The sequence below is a fragment of the Oncorhynchus nerka genome, linkage group LG6 (genome assembly GCF_034236695.1).
Source record: "Oncorhynchus nerka isolate Pitt River linkage group LG6, Oner_Uvic_2.0, whole genome shotgun sequence".
NCBI lineage: Eukaryota > Metazoa > Chordata > Actinopteri > Salmoniformes > Salmonidae > Oncorhynchus > Oncorhynchus nerka.
The window spans coordinates 36,574,432-36,594,837 of record NC_088401.1 but is presented as its reverse complement, the minus strand read 5'-3'; the positions used below and the strand labels follow the sequence as shown (position 1 = coordinate 36,594,837).

At 44.1% G+C, this 20,406-nt stretch overlaps 1 protein-coding gene across 1 annotated transcript; it reads right to left on the bottom strand.

Moving 5' to 3' along the window:
• Positions 1-334: 334 nt before the first annotated feature.
• Positions 335-14,237, bottom strand: eci2 (enoyl-CoA delta isomerase 2). The gene is made up of 10 exons (XM_065019553.1): positions 14,095-14,237; positions 12,927-13,089; positions 7,895-7,993; positions 6,986-7,168; positions 6,598-6,667; positions 6,206-6,307; positions 5,952-6,073; positions 3,924-4,013; positions 3,539-3,682; positions 335-1,316 (listed from the first exon to the last, which is right to left on the bottom strand). Exons 1-10 carry the CDS (start codon positions 14,136-14,138, stop codon positions 1,161-1,163), a joined length of 1,173 nt encoding a protein of 390 aa, XP_064875625.1. The 5' UTR covers positions 14,139-14,237; the 3' UTR covers positions 335-1,160.
• Positions 14,238-20,406: the final 6,169 nt, after the last annotated feature.

Below are 20,406 nucleotides of genomic sequence, written 5' to 3'. Positions count from 1 at the left end.
AATGTTAAAAATGTTACACCTCCCCATACCAATGAGCAAAATAATACAGGTTTCATGAGATAAGACATGTATTAATATTATATAATTTAAGTACACTTACATTCAAACCAAAATGTTATGTATACAATTAGCAACTAAATCATCCTTTGTCCCTTTTGATTTACTATCTAAATATTGCTGGCATGAAGGCTGCAGAGCTGTTGCAGTTGTTTTTTGGTGCAGTACGCCCTCTACAGGATATTAAATTAAATGGCAGAACTATCCTACAACCCTTCACCATCATTATCATCCTTTTGTCAAATATGTTTGACAAAGACACATTGACAAAAAAAAATGTGTTGCTCAAATGTATTTATTACTGTAATCAAACAGATATAGATGTGTGAAACAATGATGCCATCTCCAAGAATACTTTTGAGTGCATATAAAATACCATTGGACAGTGCAAAACACAATCCGCTTTGCTCAGCTCAGTTTTTTTGGACTGTAAAGGCACTACCCACCTTCAACTTACCATATGCACCTCTTGGAAGCTTAGTCCATGTAAATTACAGGTAACTGCCAAAATAATGGAAACACTTGCATAAATGAGGGATACAAAGTATATTGAAAGCAGGTGCTTCCACACAGGTGTGGTTCCTGAGTTAGTGACCCTACGCCCTATTAAAAGGCACTTCATGATGGCGTTTCCTTTATTTTGGCAGTTAACTTCACTGGTGTTTCAAAACATGGAATGCCCAGATATGCTAATTGCAAAACAATCAAGATCAACAGTTAATCTACAGAACGGGGTGTTCATACGGTACAATAATACTAATATTATAATTAATTTACAAAACCATCTGATAAAACTGAAGGGGGAAAAAAGGCATCAGCTCAAGGCTCAGCGTGGTTACAGGCTTTATCCCATTGACATCTCTTCTTACAGGTTAGTGAATCTAGGCTGGAGCTGTACTAGGGGAGGAAAAGGTGGGGGGGGGGGTACAGATTGGTGTGATGTGGGTCATGCTCATTAGGGCACATGACAGAATACATTTTCAAATGTTTTACAACGGAAAATGTAAATGAGCGTGTTTCGGTCCATTTTTTTCCCGATTGATACCTAATGGGCATGACTCTGGTTAGGCTCTCTGTTTGTGGGTCTCTGAGGGAGGATCTCCTCACAGCTTAGCCTTAGCCTGGAAGAAGCTCATGATGGCCTGCATGCACTCATCTGAGAGCCAGCGCTCCACCAGGCGCTCCACCTCCTGGTCGTTGACAGTGTGGAGACGTTCCTTCTCTGTCCCACGGATCAGTTGCTTGGACAGGGCTAGGGACTGGGCAGCCAGGGAACAGCCATGGGAAGAAAGTAGAGGTCAAATAGATAGGATTAGAAAAACGTTAGTGTTCATACAAAATGCGGAAAAGTGTCTTTGGTTTCATGCGGATCTGTAGGTAACCCATTCCGCCTGACAGAGCTGGTGTAATGGAGAATTGTTTTAAGATGGTCATACTATGGACGATTTAGCTATTGAATTAAGGACTCCTTTAGGTACAAAAAAAATATACGAACAAATGATTTGATATAATAATATAATATTGCATTTAGCCTTTACTACTATAGCCCAGAGAAATGCATTGAATAACACATTCATAAATGGCAAAAACCATAAGAAACAAGCTCTTGAAGTGTCTGTCCTATATCTAGGAGATATAAGAACTCTCCAGAAATATACTGTGCATTCAAAAGTGTTCAGACCCCTGGACTTTTCCACATTTTGTTACATTAGTCTTAATCTAAAATGGATTAAATAGAGGTTTCCCCTGGGTCAAACATTTCAGGTAGCCTCCCACAATAAGTTGGGTGAATTTTGGCCCATTCCTCCTGACAGGGCAAGAGTAAACGAGTCAGGTTTGTAGGCCTTCTTGCTTGCACACGCTTTTTCAGTTCGACCCACAAATATTTTATAGGATTGAGGTCAGGGCTTTGTGATGGCCACTCCAATACCTTGACTTCGTTGTCCTTAAGCCATTTTGCACCAACTTTGGAAGTATGCTTGGGGTCATTGTCCATTTGGAAGACCCATTTGTGATCAAGCTTTAACTTCCTGACTGATGTCTTGAGATGTTGCTTCAATATATCCACATAATATTCCTCCTAATGATGCCATCTATTTTGTGAAGTGCACCAGTCCCTCCTGCAGCAAATCACCCGCACAACATGATGCTGCCACCTCCGTGCTTCACGGTTGGGATGGTGTTCTTCGGCTTGCAAGCTCCACCTTTTTACTCCAAACATAATGATGGTCATTATGGCCAAACAGTTCCATTTTTGTTTTATCAGACCAGATGACATTTCTCAAAAAAGTACGATCTTTGTCCCCATGTGCAGTTGCAAACCGTAGTCCGGCTTTTTTATGGCTGTTTTGGAGCAGAGGCATCTTCCTTGCTGAGCGGCCTTTCAGGTTATGTCGATATAGGACTCTTTTACAGTTTTACTGTGGATATAGATACTTTTGTACCGGTTTCCTTCAGTATCGTCACAAGGTCCTTCACTGTTGATCTGGAATGGATTTGCACTTTTCACACCAAAGTACGTTCATCTCTAGGAGACAGAACGCATCTCCTTCCTGAGCAGTATAACGGCTGTGTGGTCCCACAGTGTTTATACTTGCGTACTATTGTTTGTACAGATGAACGTGGTACCTTCAGGTGTTTGGAAATTGCTCCCAAGGATGAACCAGACTTGTGGAGGTCTACAATTTGTGGAGGTCTTAGCTGATTTCTTTGGATTTCGAGCAAAGAGGCACTGAATTTGAAGGTAGGCCTTGAAATACATCCACAGGTATAGGTAGGGAAAAATAATATTTTTTAATTGGTTCATTTTCGCATGCAATGAAGGCATCAAACCTGCAAATGTATGAATGATTTGTATACATTTACATTGTGTATTGGTTATACCTCGCCCAGTAGTAACAATAATAAGGGAATGATACCCCCTAAACAGCACAAAGCAGAATCAAAGGCTTACTATGAGATTAAATCTATTTTGGCATGCATGACAAACAATTTTAGGCTCAGCTCTTCTACTGATCTGAAGCCAAAAACAATCTTCAAGTATTATACAATGGCCCAGTTGTCTGTAACTCATTGCCAATTGTGCAAATATTGTAGCCTTGCCATCATTGCCATGCAGACTTAATGACTCATTCCTGTAACATTTTCTCTGCTTATGTAATATTGTGGTCTAGATATACTGCCATATAATATATTGGTGACAGTTTTGAATATTCAACTGCGCTGTCCATCAGATCAGCTTGGGACTTGTTGAAAAATGTGTCAATGAACTTCAATTTGCACGATTTGGCACCCTCCGGTCCACGGAAGCGCAACTACGGCCAATAATAAAATCATTCAAAATTCCTGGAACATTCAAAAGGAAGTTCTGTAAAATACAACCAGCTTTCATCAATTTTGATACGTTCCAGGAATATATTCCACAAAATGCACAAACATTTCAAACGTCTGACTTTCAATATTTACTGGGGCTTTGACTCACATTTCTGGGCAGCTTGGCATAGGCCTTGAGTCTGGTGGCCACCTCGGTCTGGAAGCTGCTGTCAGGGAAGACCTCGGTCACCAGGCCCTGGGCACAAGCTTGGACGGCACTCAGCTTCTTGTTGAACAGCAGCATCTCACTGGCCTAATCACAGAGCATGGCAATGTCTGTTAGTGTAATTTCATTCAATTCCAATTACAAATGAAATACATTCAACTAAAATACAGAAGTATATAAAAATAGTTGATCCATATCTGAAACTTTGCCTTTTTTGCATCAATCATGCATTGATGTTAGAAAAAGGGAAACTGAGAAGAACTGGCTGAGAATACCCCTCTATGAAGTGCAACATTTGCAGCAAAAGAACAAGGTTGTGCATCCATACCTTTGCATTGCCCATTATTTTAGGGAAGGTGTAGGAGGAGCAGCCTTCTGGGCTCTGTCCCAGCTGGCTGAAGGGGGTGTGGAATGTAGCCTGTTTGGAGGGGGAAGAAGCATACGTTAGGCAGGAATACCCCCACCCTCTTACTGCAGAGTATAGTGAAGCATGGAAGTGGAGAATGGCAATGTGGACGTAGTGGTATGGGTAGTGCACTAGTGGTCACAACAATCGTGACCAAGCTTGGCAGATATATTAGTGCTGGTGGGCAGGAACAAAAGCTTGGGGACCCAGTATCTCTCTAGGAGTGTAGTTGGAAAACAGGTTTGGGTTCAATTCCAGGTAAATCAGGAAGTACACTGAAATCCCAATTATCTTCAATGCTTTTCAATGAGGAACATTTGGAATTGGGTTTACTTTCTGAATTGACTGGAATTGAAATTGACCCCAACCCTGATATAAACCAATGCTAATATCGTATTATCATCAACTAACAGACATGCATGGAGATCGACCGATCGGCATGGCCGAATAGTTAGGGCCGATTTCAAGTTCTCATAACAATTGGTAATCTGCCTTTTTGGACGCCGATTATGGCCTATTACATTGCAATCCACGAGGAGACTGCGTGGCAGGCTGACCAGCTGTTACGCGAGTGCAGCATCAAAAGGACCTTCTGGCTGCAAGGAAGTCGCTAGCTAGCATTAAACTTATAAAAATAAAAAAATCTTCACATAATCACTAGTTAACTACACATGGTTGATGATATTACTAGGTTAACTAGCTTGTCCTGCGTTGCATATAATCAATGCAGTGCCTGTTAATTTATCGTCGAATCACAGCCTACTTGAACTTCGCCAAACGGTTGATGATTTAACAAATGCGCATTTGCGAAAAAAGCACAATCGTTGCAATAATGTACCTAACAATGAGCATCAATGCCTTTCTTAAAATCAATACACAAGTATATTTTTTTAAACCTGCATATGTAGTTAAGAAATTCATGTTAGCAGGCAACAATAACTAGGGAAATTGTGTCACTTCTCTTGTGTTCAGTGCAAGCAGAGTCAGGGTACATTCAGCTGTTTGGGCAGCCTGGCTAGTTGCGAACTGTTGAAAGGCTATTTATTTCTAACAAAGACTGTAATTAAGTCGCCAGCATTGTACATAATTGACATAACATTGAAGGTTGTGCAATGTAACAGTAATATTTAAACTTAGGGTTGCCACCCGTTCGATAAAATACGGAACGGTTCCGTATTTCACTGAAAGAATAAACGTTTAGTTTTTTTTCGAAATTATAGTTTCCGGATTTGACCACATTAATGACCAAAGGCTCGTATTTCTGTGTTTATTATATTATAATTAAATATATGATTTGATATTTGATAGAGCAGTCTGACTGAGCGATGGTAGGCAGCAGCAGGCTCGCAAGGATTCATTCAAACAGCAGCTCTTAGCAATGCTTGAAGCACAGCGCTGTTTAGGACTTCAAGCCTATCAACTCGCCGATCAACTCCCGAGATTAGGCTGCCAATACTATAGTGCCTATAAGAACTTCCAATAGTCAAAGGTATATGAAATACAAATGGTAGAGAGAGAAATATTCCTATAGTAACTACAACCTAAAAACTTCTTAACTGGGAATATTGAAGACTCATGTTAAAAGGAACCACCAGCGTTCATTTGTTCTCATGTTTTGAGCAAGGAACTTAAATGTTCGTCTTTTTACATGGCACATATTGCACTTTTACTTCTCCAACACTGTTTTTGCATTACATAAACCAAATTGAACATGTTTCATTATTTATTTGAGACTACATTTATTTATGTATTAAGTTAAAATAAGTGTTCATTGTTCATTCAGTATTGTTTATTACAAATACATATAAAAAAATCGGCATCTGCTTTTTTGGTACTCCAATAATCGGTATCGGCGTTGAAAAATCCTAATCGGTCAACCTCTCATAGAGATATATATAAATATAAATGTGTTCTTAGCCAGCAATGAGTGGACATGACAAACCACCTTACCCTCTCTGTGGCATAGACAATCTCAAACAGCCCCAGTAGAGTGACAGACACGCCCACAGCCGGACCATTGACCACTGCAACCAGGGGCTTAGGGAAGTCGATGAACGCTTTGACAAACTCCCACACACACACACACACACACACACACACACACACACACACACAGATTTGTCAACAGATGATATCAACAGCGTTAGGAAAAAGGTTCCTTCAAGGTAAACTTTTGCCTGCTCCTCTTGGGTAAAGTCGTTACCTTAGCAACTCGCCTGCATTCTTTGCCATCTGCTCGATTCCACCCTCGGGGATTTTGGTGAAGTTTGTCAGGTCATTGCCACTGCAGTAGAAGTCTCCACTACCTTGAGGGGGTCAATTAGGGAGAGCCACTTAGAGCAATTGAGAAGACTGGAGCAGTGTAAGTTACTGTATCACGGCAAAGCCTTGGAGGTCGAAAGAAAGAAAAGCCGGAACACAGTAAATCTTGCTCCCCACATGCTTTTTTTCCCTGCACCATAATATACTGTGTGCTGGCTTTTCTTTATTCCTAGCGTTTCTGGGCCAGCAAAAGAGTGCATATTCATATCACTGATAGTCTCTCCATAACGCGTTCATGACTTCCATTGGAGAAATTGGTTGGTTTGGCTCTTACCTGTGATTACAGTAATGACAGAGTCATCTTTGCCAGCTTGCTCCAAAGCCTTGATGACCTCGTTGTACATCTGGATATCAAGAGGGAAACCATTTTAAATAACAGAATTGAAGAGCTGGATGATTACTGGATGTTTGTAATTGCTCTTCTCATAGACAGTAAGCAAATCGTTCACTATGAGGCATTTCATTGATGAAACACAAAAATCATACCACAACGTCGGTAACACTTAGCCTTAGGATACTCTATGGTTTCACAATGTTGTGTAGTACTTACTAATGTGAAACCCATCTACAAAATATGTCTACCGTTTAGACTGCCGCTGATGTTGGGCGGCGGGAAATAGACTATGACACGAATGCTTAATAAATATATGCATTTGAAATACCTCCACAGTGATGGCGTTTTTCTTCTGTGGCCTGTTGAGGCAGATAGTGGTGATGTTGTCCTGCGTCGAGACCAGCAGCGTATCAAAGGTAGCAGCGCTCCCAGTGGGCTGTGCGGCTACCGCAGGCCCCTCGGCAGCCAGCAGAGAATCGATCAGGTCCACATACTGCTGTCTGGCATCCTCCTGAGAGGAAGGAAAAAGGAGATGTACAGTGTATTAATTCCTGTCTGTCAATTTCATTGTGTGAAGACAATGGCACATCTCCACATTGTGATGACAACAGAGTTTTTAGTGTTCTTTTATTGGCTTTGGGTGACATTCAGTAAGAATGGCTGATTCTAATATGGTTTTGTTTTTTAACTACTATCATTTTTGTCTGTGTTTGAAATTGCTCGCAAGTCGTGTGTCTGTTGTTTTTAATAAACTAGGGAAGAATAGTCTTAAAATGGACAAATGGGTATCTTAATAAAAGATGTATGAGTGGTGTTATGTACACGGAGTTCCACAGGGATGCTGACCCATGTTGACTCCAATGCTTTCCACAGTTGTGTGAAGTTGGCTGGATGTCCTTTGGGTGGTGGACCATTCTTGATACACACAGGAAACTGTTGAGGGTGAAAAACCCAGCAGAGTTGCAGTTCTTGACATAAACCGATGCGCCTGGCACCTACTACCATACCCGGTTCAAAGACAAATCTTTTCTCTTGCCTAGTCTGAAAAGGCACACATTCATAATCCATCTCAATTGTCTCAAGGCTTAAAAATCCTTCTTTAACCGGTCTCCTCCCTTTCATCCACACTGATTGAAGTGGATTTAATAAGTTTCACCTGGATTCACCTGGTCAGTCTATGTAATAAAAATAATGTTTTGTATACTCCGTGTATATGCAATGTTGGAATGTAGATTACCTGAGATACAGAACCCAGAGACTTCCAGGCATCCCATTTGGCCTTGCCGACAAAGTCGAGCATCCCTGGCTTTGGGGTGTTACAGGGTCCCTGAGTAGCCTAGTAAGACACCAAAAGAGAGAAGAGGAGATACTGAAATGAGATACAGCCGGTGTCTCTAGTACACTTTAAGGCCTTACTGTACTTGTCCTGTCTCCTTCATGAACTCTGACAGGTGAACAATCTAGGTCATTTTCACTAGATATCAGATGGAAGAAAACAGATTGAAACAGGGGGTGATACCTTGGATAGCTTTCTAATCATTAAAACATACACAGCAAATTATCCAGTGTTAAATCAAAATTGAAAGTGTGGGGCCATATACACACTATAATCAGTGTTAAATTAACACACTGCTTAGTGTCAGACCTTATTCAATTATTTCCCAGAGTGCCTTGCCTTTCAAATGAATTCTAGTTACCACCAATGACTATTTGTTAGTGAGTGACAGAAGCATGGTTATTGCGTTCACAAATTTTTCGGTCATATGGACTTCAAGTCAAATGAAATGTTATTTGTCACATGCGCCGAATACAACAGGTAGTAGCTTATTTACAAGCCCTTAACCAACAATGCAGTTAAGAAAAAATATGGGTTAAGAAAATATTTACTAAATTTTAACAATAACGAGGCTATGTACAGTATACAGGGGGTACCGGTACCAAGTCAATGTGCGTGGGTCCAGGTTAGTCAAGCTAATTGAAGTAATATGTACAGTATCAGTCAATAGTTTAGACACCTACTCATTCCAGGGTTTTTCTTTATTTTTACTATTTTCTACATTGTAGAATAATACTGAAGACATCAAAACTATTAAATAACACATGGAATCATGTATTAACCAACAACAACAAAAAAGTTCAAAATATATTTTATATTTTATATTCTTCAAAATAGCCACCCTTTGCCTTAATGACAGCTTTGTACACTCTTGGCATTCTCTCAACAAGCTCCTTGAGGTGGAATCACCTGGAAGTCACCTGGAATGCATTTGAATGAACAGGTGTGCCTTGTTAAGTTAATTTGTAGAATTAATTTCCTTCTTAATGAGTTTGAACCAATCACTTGTGACAAGGTAGGGGCGGTAAAAGACCAATTCCATATTATGGCAAGAACAGCTCAAATATGCAAAGAGAAACAGCAGTCCATCATGACTTTAACCTCTACGAGATCAGTGCCTTGCCCGAACCACTGCTGATGCGTGTAGCCACCTGGGTGTCAGAAGGCTGGAAGGAGATAAGTAGTTGAGTGTCATCCGCATAGCAATGATAGGAGAGACCATGTGAGGATATGAAAGAGCTGAGTATCTTGGTGTATAGAAAGAAGAGGGCCTAAAACTGAGCCCTGGGGGACACCAGTAGTGAGAGTACGTGGTGCAGACACAGATCCTCTCCACATCAGCTGTTAGGAGTGGCCTGCCAGGTAGGATGAAATCCAAGAGTGTGCATAGCATGAGACACCCAGCTCAGAGGGTGGAGAGGAGGATCTGATGGTTCACAGTGTCAAAGGCACCGGAAAGATCTAGGAGGATGAGAATAGAGGAGAGCGAGTCAGCTTTGGCAGTGCTGAAAGCCTCCGTGATAGAGAAGAGCAGACGCGTTTAAGTGACCGGTCTTGAAGCCTGCCTGGTTAAGGTCAAGATGTTCATTCTGAGAGAGATAACAAGAAAGTTTATCAGAGACAGTATGCTCAAGTGTTTTGGAAGAAAAAAAAGGGGTACAGGTCTATAGTTTTTGACGTCAGATGAGTCCAGTGTTCTGGCCACTTTGAAGTCAGAGGGAACACAGCCAGTGGTCAGGGATGAAGGAAGTGAGGAATGAGAGAAGGTCTCAAGAGATGGTCTGGAGAAGGGAGGAGAGGATAGGGTCGAGCGGGCAGGTTGTCAGGTGGTCAGACCTCACTAGTTGCAGGATGTTATCTGGAGATAGAGGGAAGAAAGAGGTCAAGGTTTAGGGTAGTTCTGTGTATGTGAGACCAGTGAACTCAATAGGCTGAGTGAATGAGTAACGAATGTCGTCAACCTTTTTGTCACCAAAGTGATTGACAAAGTCGTCCGCAGCGAGGGAGGGGTTGGAGAAGGTGGAAAAGAGTTTAGGGTTAGAGGCAGAAGCTTGAAATTTAGAGTGGTAGAAAGAGGCTTTAGCAGCAGATACAGAGAAAGAGAAGGTAGAGAGGAGGGAGAAAGGATGATAACTAAACTTCGAGGACCTTTCATCCATTTTCAGTCAGCTGCCCGCACCCCTGTTCTGTAAGCTCACAATGAGTCACTCAGCCACAGATCAGGAGGGGAGGGCCAAGCCAGCCGGGAGGAAAGGGGACAGTGTGAGTCATAGGATGCAAAAAGTGACAGTGGAATTCAAATGAGATGGACAGGTGAGAGAGGGAGAAAGGAGAAAATCTCCACTTAAGAGAAATTATTAGACTTGTGCCACCACCGCAACAACCAGATGCTCTCAGACTATGAGAGAAAACAGAGTCAGATGAAGAGCGAGCAGCTAGAGTAGCAGTGTTCTCTAGGGTGATCCATGAACTCAGAACTCTTGACCGCAGATCAGCAATTCCAAACGATGCCAGAGACCCAGAATTCCACATGGGTTGTGCGTGCAGGGTAGACTAAATTAGAAGGGTTGCAGCCAAGGGATGGGGAGGTGCAAACAAGTATAGAAAAAGCTACAAAAGAGCAAAATTAGATCAACTGTAAATAACTAGGTAAGATACTCAAGTGAGAAAGTGGTGTGATGAACCTTTCCTTCCTCAAAAATTCCTCCTTCCTCAGAACAGTCCTCATTTCGGCAACGGCCTTAGTTTTGCGACAAAACCACCACTGACACAACCGTGGCTGAGATACCAGGGGAGACAGAATAACTCATTGCTAATTGCCTAGCCGAGGTGGAGAGCACATATCCCTGTACCAATTGCTGATTGCCTAGGAGAGGTGAAACCACTCCCCCTCCAATACAGCCATTGATTACCAAAACAAGTCACAAATTGCCCTGCCCATTTATCCTGGTTGATGTGTAAACAACAATCTGCATATTATGAACAGTCAGCAGTTCACACACTAAGTAAGCAACTGGGAAGACAGGTAGCACTTAAAGTAGATGGCCATAGCTAGCAAAAAGAAAGTACTAAACCACAACAGATAAAGACAAAAAATGATACTTATCACTCCTGGAGATATCAGGAGTGCTCTAGCTATAGAATGTAAAACGCTACAATTCACTCGAAAGGCATGGCACTCTAGGAAATATTCAAATAAGGTTTTACACTAAGCAGTGTGTTAATTTAACACTGGTTCCAGTATCTATATGGTCCCCCTCTTTCAGTGTTGATTTAACACTGGAGAATTTTCTGTGTACAGTACAATGAAAACTTGTATTTTTGCTGAAACAGCATCAAACATGCAAGCACCCGACCCCACACACACAGACAGCCTAAGAGCCGCACAGAGTCCGTTGAAGTAAGTTGAGTCATCCGAGATGATGCCAGCAACCCTCAAGATTTTTTTTGTTAGCCCTGGGATTCGAAATTGTCAACCCTTCAGTTACTGGCCCGCCGCTATAAGCCCAAAGCTTCCTTCAGTAATATGCTACTCAATACAACTGTGACACAGCAAAAGAAAAAAGGAGCACCCCTTCTATCTATCATACTCTTGATCAATGTTCCCTCTAAGCTACGCAGAAGAAATATCAGCCAGTGCAGAGAAGCACAAAATTGAACTTCAAGAGTTTGCCCCTTTAGTTAACATTGTCAACATTTCACACTCACTGTGCCCCAGTCCCCCAACTTTTCTGACCGTTTCCGCATGTAATGGCTGAGGGAAAGATTTTGTGTGTATATATCTCTGTGCTCCGTTTAGTTAGTCTGCCTTTTTAATTAGTTTGTAGCTGTACATTAACTGGGAACGGTGCTCGAATCAATGCAATATTAACCACTTTCAATGTAACATACAAAAACAAAATTAACTATGCAAGACTTAATATGCAAAACTACCTGTACAAGAGATTTGCTTGTAGGCATAGCGCATCAGAGTAAGATTCTATTGCATTGACAGGCATGACTCACGCCAGTCGTCGACACAGACCGGTGCGCCATAAGCAATCAGAGCTGCAGTAGGCCTATATGCAAATAGACATTGCAATATATGGATCTGTGCCATTCACTTTGAACTGGACTGTGTTTACAGCATGAGTGGTCACAAGTAGATGCGCTTGTTTTCAGATCAAAGCGAGAGCTACATGTAGCCACCTGTGCACATTTGTTCATATTCTTTACTAGTTAGTGAGTAATTATCCCAGTTATAGCTAACTTCTAGTTAACAATGGGGGAGTGGTTGCTTCATATAAGAGCACAAAATGTGTGCATTTCTAGCCAACTGAAGAGCTAGTCAGTTAAAGAGCTTTTTTACATTTCTTAAAAGGGCCCGTGTTGTATTTTAAGACGGTCTTGAATAAGTTAAGTAGCCTATAGGCAGAGGGTAGCATTATTTGTCTGATTCTCTGTAATAAGGGTATTGGAATAATAATGCATTTTATTTTGTAAAGTGGTTTCTTGCATCAAACGACAACATTTTCAGTCACCTTGTCTGAAGGACATGTGGATAAACAGGTTAATGTCACTCCCTGCATGTTATTTTCTCATGGAATGTAGGCCTACATTGAACACCACACATTTGCTGCTGCTGAATGATAGAATAGCTTTTTCCATGTTGAAATATTATGGGATGCATTTTATCCACTGTTTTTGATGGTAGGCCTATGTTATCAAATAGCCACAGTAGCCAACTTGACCATTTAAAACTGTAACTTATAGCGGGTAGAGCCTCAGTGTTCACAGTAAAAGCGCACTAGAAGTTGCATCGAATTTTCACAACTAAAGTTTGTGCTCAGCAGACCTGAAATTTGCTCATTACTGAAAAAGATGAGGGAATATTGCTCGATGTTCAGAAACATGACAGCCAAGTAGCTAAGACTAAAGCACAATGACCTCTAACCTGTTTGAAGAGAGCGTAGATTTTCAGCTTGGCCTCATTGCCAGGGTCTTCCTTCAGCGTGCCCATCTGACTCTTGGCATGATTGAATTGCTCCACCGTCGCCCCCATCATAGAACCAGTCATGTGCAGCTTCAGAGTGGGAATGTGTGTGGCTTGGACTGCCCTGAAGAGATGATTTCAGGTCAAATTAGTGACATAAGTGGTACGGTTTCAATTAAATAGCCAAGCACAAATGAACTGAACTTGGCTGAGGGCATTTAACTAGATCCAAACACCTACAGTGGCCTTTCTAAATAATTAGTGGTATTATATATGAGCAGGATCAGGAACAGGACGAAAGATAATGTACTGGGAGTTACAGTACAGTTTGTGATACAATGTAGTGACAGCATTGGATGGGCCATCAAGAATGAGTTGTGACCTTTCCTCTGGTTTTTATTAATGGTAGCTAGTTAGACCTTAGAGTGTGTCTTTGGATAGACACGGAATCTAGCTCCGTCTGGATGTGGGGCCAAGGGCATAGCTAGCTGTTGAACGGCTAACTGAGTAACTAGCCTTTCAACAACCAGCTATGCCCTTTGCCCCACATCCTAGCAACAGGTCATCGTGTAAGTGTGTTTCGTGGTAGCTGATACGTTGGAATATTAGTTCATGAACATCCTGTTTTTATATTGTCATTTGCTGCTGTAACTGAAGTCGACTGTGGTATTTTGTACGTAAAAACGGCAGAATTGCAGAATAACTGCAGTTATTCTGCACTCTGACTGCAATCTTTTTTTCGTCAGGGATACGGAAGCACCCCAGAACAGCTGAGCGATAGCTAACTTGAGCTAACCTAGCAAGCTAAACTTAATTCCAAGCAAGACAGACAGCCCTAGCTCGTTCAGAACATGACACCCTTTAAATACAGGCAGAGTTTTGACAGACTCTCGTGCCAACCAGCCAAAACTGCATGGTGAAGATACAATAATAACTATTCGCAATGACGATTAGGCTACTGTTATAACGCTAGCTAAACTAACTAGCTCCCGTCATACAGGACAGCTAAACTAAAAATCTACTTAAATTAGCCGGGCTAATTTACTGTTACTAGGTCTATGGTTTGACCTCAAATCCGTGCAACATAGGCTACATTGCAAGTGAGGGGAATCTTTATAGCTAATCTTACCTGACAAATCGCCACGGAGAAATTTTGCGTAAAGCCACAGCCATGACAGTTTGGTAATTTCAGTCCAAAATACAATAACTTGGATGTTCAAGACAATCCAGCGAAATGAATTAGCTGTTTACAATATTGAACCCTCCCCTTGACCTTCGTTGTCTTTCACCATTGGCTAAGGCATTTGCACCACCCTTTCCATGAAGGGTGCGTTCCAGGCTGTTGTCGTGTTGCTCAGGTGATGACCGTGGGGACTGGGGAGCCTTACGCAAATCGTTCCCCACGGAGTTATATACAGTACCAGTCAAAAGTTTGGACACAACTACTCATTCAAGGGTTTTTCTTTATTTGTACTATTTTATACATTTTAGAATAATAGTGATGACATCAAAACAATGAAATAACACATATGTAATCACGTAGTACCCAAAAAAACATTTAGAAATTCTTCAAAGTAGCCACCCTTCGCCTTGATGACAGCTTTGCACACTCTTGGCATTCTCTCAACCAGCTTCACCTGGAATGCTTTTCCAACAGTCTTGAAGGAGTTCCCACATATGCTGAGATCTTGTTGGCTGCGTGTCCTTCACTCTGCGGTCCAACTCACCCAAACCATCTCAATTGGGTTGAGGTTGGGTGATTGTGGAGGCCAGGTCACCTGATGCAGCAATCCATCACTCTCCTTCTTGGTCAAATAGCCCTTACACAGCCTGGAGGTGTGTGGTTCATTGTCTTGTTGAAAAACAAATGATAGTCCCACTAAGCGCAAACCATATGGGATGGCGTATCGCTGCAGAATGCTGTGGTAAACATGCTGGTTAAGAGTTCTTTGAATTCTAAATAAATCCCTGACAGTGTTAACAGCAATGCAACCCCACATCATCACACATCCTACTCCATGCTTCATGTTGGGAACCACACATGCAGACTTATCAGACCAAAGGACAAATTTCCCCCAGTCTAATGTCCATTGCTCATATTTCTTGGCCCAACCAAGTCTCTTCTTATTATTGGTGTCCTTTAGCAGTGGTTTCTTTGCCGCAGTTCGACCATGAAGGCTTGATTCACGCAGTCTACCCTGAACAGTTGATGTTGAAATTGGTCTGTTACTTGAACTCTGTGAAGCATTTATTTGGGCAGCAATTTCTATAAGGCTAATATAGCCTTTTGCCTATGTCCCACCAGACTTCGCATTGGCTCCCCCTCCGGTCCAGCTCAGGCGTTCGGCATCGCCGGCCTTCTGGCTGCTGCCGAAACTACTGCTGGCAAACGTCCTTGACTCATCAACCCTGGACGTGTCTCGTCATCATTACACACACCTGGTTACATTTACATTTACATTTAAGTCATTTAGCAGACGCTCTTATCCAGAGCGACTTACAAATTGGTGCGTTCACCTTAAGACATCCAGTGGAACAGCCACTTTACAATATTGCATCTAAATCTTTTAAGGGGTAAACTGGGTGGTTCTGACAGCCGTGGTATATCAGGGGTATGACAAAATATGTATTTTTACATTGGTAACAAGTTTATAATAGCAATACGGCACCTCGTGGGTTTGTGGTAAATGGCCAATATACCATGGCTAAGGGCTGTTCTTACGCTCGATGCAATGCGGAGTGCTTGGACACTGCCCTTAGCCATGATTTACATTTACATTTAAGTCATTTAGCAGACGCTCTTCTCCAGAGCGACTTACAAATTGGTGCGTTCACCTTAAGACATCCAGTGGAACAGCCACTTTACAATAGTGCATCTAAATCTTTTAAGGGGGGTGAGAAGGATTACTTTATCCTATCCTAGGTATTCCTGAAAGAGGTGGGGTTTCAGGTGTCTCCGGAAGGTGGTGATTGACTCCGCTGTCCTGGCGTCGTGAGGGAGTTTGTTCCACCATTGGGGGGCCAGAGCAGCGAACAGTTTTGACTGGGCTGCGCGGGAACTGTACTTCCTCAGTGGTAGGGAGGCGAGCAGGCCAGAGGTGGATGAACGCAGTGCCCTTGTTTGGGTGTAGGGCCTGATCAGAGCCTGGAGGTACTGAGGTGCCGTTCCCCTCACAGCTCCGTAGGCAAGCACCATGGTCTTGTAGCGGATGCGAGCTTCAACTGGAAGCCAGTGGAGAGAGCGGAGGAGCGGGGTGACGTGAGAGAACTTGGGAAGGTTGAACACCAGACGGGCTGCTGGTTCCAATCCCCATTCTATCACTGTGTATATACTCCCTCTGCCATTTGTCTTTGTCGGTACTTGTAAATGTTACCTGTTTTCCTGAGAGGAATATCACCTACTATTGACTGAGTACTTTATATTTGTCACTTTGGGTTCGCCCTGTGCCCTTTTGTTTATGAAGGTATAAACTCATTAATAATAGAAACGTCCTCTCACTGTCAACTGTGTACATTTTCAGAAAACTTAACATGTTTAAATATTGGCATGAACATACAAGATTCAACAACTGAGACATGAACTGGACAAGGTCCACAAACATGTGACTAACAGAAATGGAAAAATGTGTCCCTGAACAAAGGGGGTGGTCAAAATCAAAATTAACAGTCAGTATCTGGTGTGGCCACCAGCTGCATTAAGTAGTGCAGTGCATCTCCTACTCGTGGACTGCACCAGATATGCCAGTTCTTGCTGTCAAATGTTACCCCACTCTTCCACCAAGGTACCTGCAAGTTCCCAGACATTTCTGGGGGGAATTGGGCCTAGCCCTCACCCTCCGATCCAACAGGTCCCAGACGTGCTCAATGGGATTGCGATCCAGGCTCTTCGCTGGCCATGTCAGAACACTGACATTCCTGTCTAGCAGGAAATCACGCACAGAATGAGCAGTATGGCTGGTGGCATTGTCATGTCAGGATGAGCCTACAGGAAGGGTACCACATGAGGGAGGAGGATGTCTTCCCTGTAACGCACAGCATTGAGATTGCCTGCATTGACAACAAGCTCAGTCCGATGATGCTGTGACACACCGCCCAGACCATGACGAACCCTCCACCTCCAAATCAATCCCGCTCCAGAGTACAGGCCTCGGTGTAACGCTCATTCCTTCAACGATAAACACGAATCCGACCATCACCCCTGGTGAAACAAAACAGTGACTCGTCAGTGAAGAGCACTTTTTGCCAATGCTGTCTGGTCCAGCGACGATGGGTTTGTGCTCATAGGCGACGTTGTTGCTGGTGATGTCTGGTGAGGACCTGCCTTACAACAGGCCTACAAGTCCTCAGTCCAGACTCTATCAGCCTATTGCGGACAGTCAGAGCACTGATGGAGGGATTGTGGGTTCCTGGTGTAACTTGGGCAGTTGTTGTTGCCATCCTGTACCTGTCCCGCAGGTGTGATGTTCGGATGTACCGATTCTGTGCATGTGTTGTTACACGTGGTCTGCAACTGCGAGGACGATCAGCTGTCCATCCTGTCTCCCTGTAGCGCTGTCTTAGGCGTCTCACAATACGGACATTGCAATTCATTGCCCTGGCCACATCTACAGTCCTCATGCCTCATTGCAGCATACCTAAGGCACGTTCACGCAGATGAGCAGGGACCCTGGGCATCTTTCTTTTGGTGTTTTTCGAGTCAATGGAAAGGCCTCTTTAGTGTCCTAAGTTTTCATAACTGTGAACTTAATTGCCTACCGTCTGTAAGCTGTTAGTGTCTTAACGACCGTTCCATGTTTATTAATTGCTATGGTTCATTGAATAAGTGTTTAAACCCTTTACAATGAAGATCTGTGAAGTTATTTGGATTTTTAGGAATTATATTTGAAAGATAGGGTCCTGAAAAAGGGACGATTCTTTTTTTGCTGGGTTTATTTTGAGCCAACAGCATTTGGGTTTCATCTCACTTTTGTTCTATGGTGCTTAAATAAGTTCAGTAGTTCTAAACCTGCGACTGCCTCCTGCCTACTCCTCTCTAAACCAGTGACAGAATGACCGACCCAAGAATACAGGATGCAGCAGGACATCCCACCATCTCCTCTGAAGGATCAAAGGTCCACCACCACGACTCGTGCCTGGAGTGCCTCGGGACTGCCATGGATGAGGTGCTCCGGGCCTTACACCAATTGCAGGCTACACCACCACCTTCCCAGTTCCCCACAGTCGTTCCAGCCACCCCATCACCATCTACATCACCCGGTCCAATCAGCAACATCCACCTGCCCCTCCCGGAGCGGTTTGACGAACCCTAGCTCATTGTAGGGGTTTCTCCTGCAGTGTGACCTCCACCTGGTCTGTCATGCCAGGGTAGCCTCCGAGACGGGCAAGGTGGCCTTGGTGATCTCGGTGCTGACAGGCCGGGCTCTGGAGTGGGCGCACACCATCTGGGAGAGGAATGGACCAGAAGTGCAGTACTATGAGCGCTTCACCCAACTCTTCCGTGCCGTCTTCGACCACCCTACAGAGGGCCGAGAGGGAGGTGAGCGTCTCCTGCGTCTATGCCAGGGGTCCAGGACAGCGTTGGAGTACTCTCTGTATTTCCGGACGGTGGCTGTGTCAAATGGCTGGAACGACCAGGCCCTGTTGACGGTTTTCTGCAGCGGGCTACAGGCTAATGTCCAGACCGAGCTGGCGTGTCGCGATGGGAACCTCATGCTGGACAAGCTATTCGCCATGGCCATCAGCCTGGAAATCCCCTGCCTGCCTGTCATCCCAGGAATTCGGGTCGCTCCCAGGAACCTCCGCGATACTGAGCCCATGGAGGTCGGCACGATGCACCTTCCCCCTGAGGAACTTAAACGCCGCCGTCAACAGGGTCTCTGCTCCTACTGTGGGGAGTCAGACCACCCCACACCTGTCCCAGGAGGAAAACCAAGCGAGGAAGCGAAAGGCAGAGGAGTCCTCCTGCACCTTCCCAGGTAGGCGTGGACGTGCCTTGCTCCTCTCTGTCCACCCAGCCCGTCCTCCTCCCTATCACCTTCCCTGACTATCCTGGCCACCCACTGAGTCCTGCCCTAGTGCACTCAGGTGCTGCAGGTAACTTCCTAGACTGGTCAGTGGCCTTATCATTACGCATTCCTCTAGTCCCTTTATAACCCCCTATCCCAGTCCTTGCCCTAGACAACCGTCCCCTAGGAACAGGACTGGTGCGCCAGACCACAATTCTCATTTCCCTCAGTTACTCACAACAACCATGAACGCATCAATTTCCTCATCTTAGACTCTCCTGCACACCCCGTAGTTGTAGGTTTCCCCTGGCTACAGTTGCATAGCCCCAGCATATTGTGGACAGAGAGGAGGTTGTTGGGTTGGTCGCAGGAGTATGAAGGGAGGCGTCTCTCGGTGTCAATCTGTGCCACCTCCATGGAAAGTCCGGAACAGGCCACCCACATACCTATCCTGGAGGAGTACCGGGACCTACAGGCAGCCTTTTCAAAGACTCGTGCCATGTGCCTGCCCCCACATCACCCATGGGACTGCACCATCAACCTACTGTCTGGTTCTACCCTCCTGCGGGGGCACATCTACCCTCTCTTGCATGCAGAGACCGAAGCCATGGAGACCTACATCCAGCAGGCGCTGGCCCAAGGATTCATCCGTCCGTCCACCTCTCTGGCCACCTCCAGCTTCTTTTTTGTGAAGGAGGGAGGTCTTCGCCCCTGTATCGATTACCAGACTCGGAATAAGGCTACTGTTAAAATCAGTTATCCCCTGCTTCTCATACCCACTGTGATCAAACAAATGCACGGTGCTAAGTACTTTACTAAATTGTATTTACGCAGTCCCTACAACCTGGTGCGCATCAGAGAGGGGGCTGAATGGAATATCGCCTTCAGCACCGGGCACTACGAATACAGGGTAGGGCATTACCCGCCTGACAAATGCACCCTCTGTTTTTCAATCATTCATTAATGAGGTGTTGAGAGACATGTTGGGTCACTATGTAGTGGTGTGCACAGACAACATCTTGGTGTACTCCACTACACACAAGCAACATGTCTCTCATGTCAGGTTCGTTTTGAGAGGCTGATAGGGAATCAACTGTACGCCAATGCGGAGAAGTGCCTTTTCTTTCAGCAGCCCTTCCTGGGCTATTGGATATCCACTGCTGGTGTTGGAGAGCAGGGTCAATGTAGCACGGTCGTGTTCTATTTCATCCAACATCAAGGCGTGCAGGGCTTCCTTGGTTTTGCCAACTATTTCTGTCATTTCATTAGGGGTTTCAGCACAGTGGTGGCTCCTCTCACCTCCCTCCTGAAGGAAGGTCCTCAACAGCTGCGCTGGACTGGGAAGGCCAACAAAGCATTCTGTGCACTCAAGGAACGTTTTACTAACGCACCTGTTCTGGCTCTCCCTGACCCGTCTCTGCCCTTCATCGTGGAAG

Excerpts from the sequence above, each read along its gene's own strand:
- eci2 (XM_065019553.1), bottom strand. The coding sequence starts at position 14,138 with ATGGCTGTGGCTTTACGCAAAATTTCTCCGTGGCGATTTGTCAG. Across the intron at positions 7,994-12,926 it reads TCTACGCTCTCTTCAAACAG|GCTACTCAGGGACCCTGTAA; the intron begins GTTAGAGGTCAT and ends GTGTCTTACTAG. Across the intron at positions 1,317-3,538 it reads ATGCCAAGCTGCCCAGAAAT|TCCCTAGCCCTGTCCAAGCA; the intron begins GTGAGTCAAAGC and ends CTGGCTGCCCAG.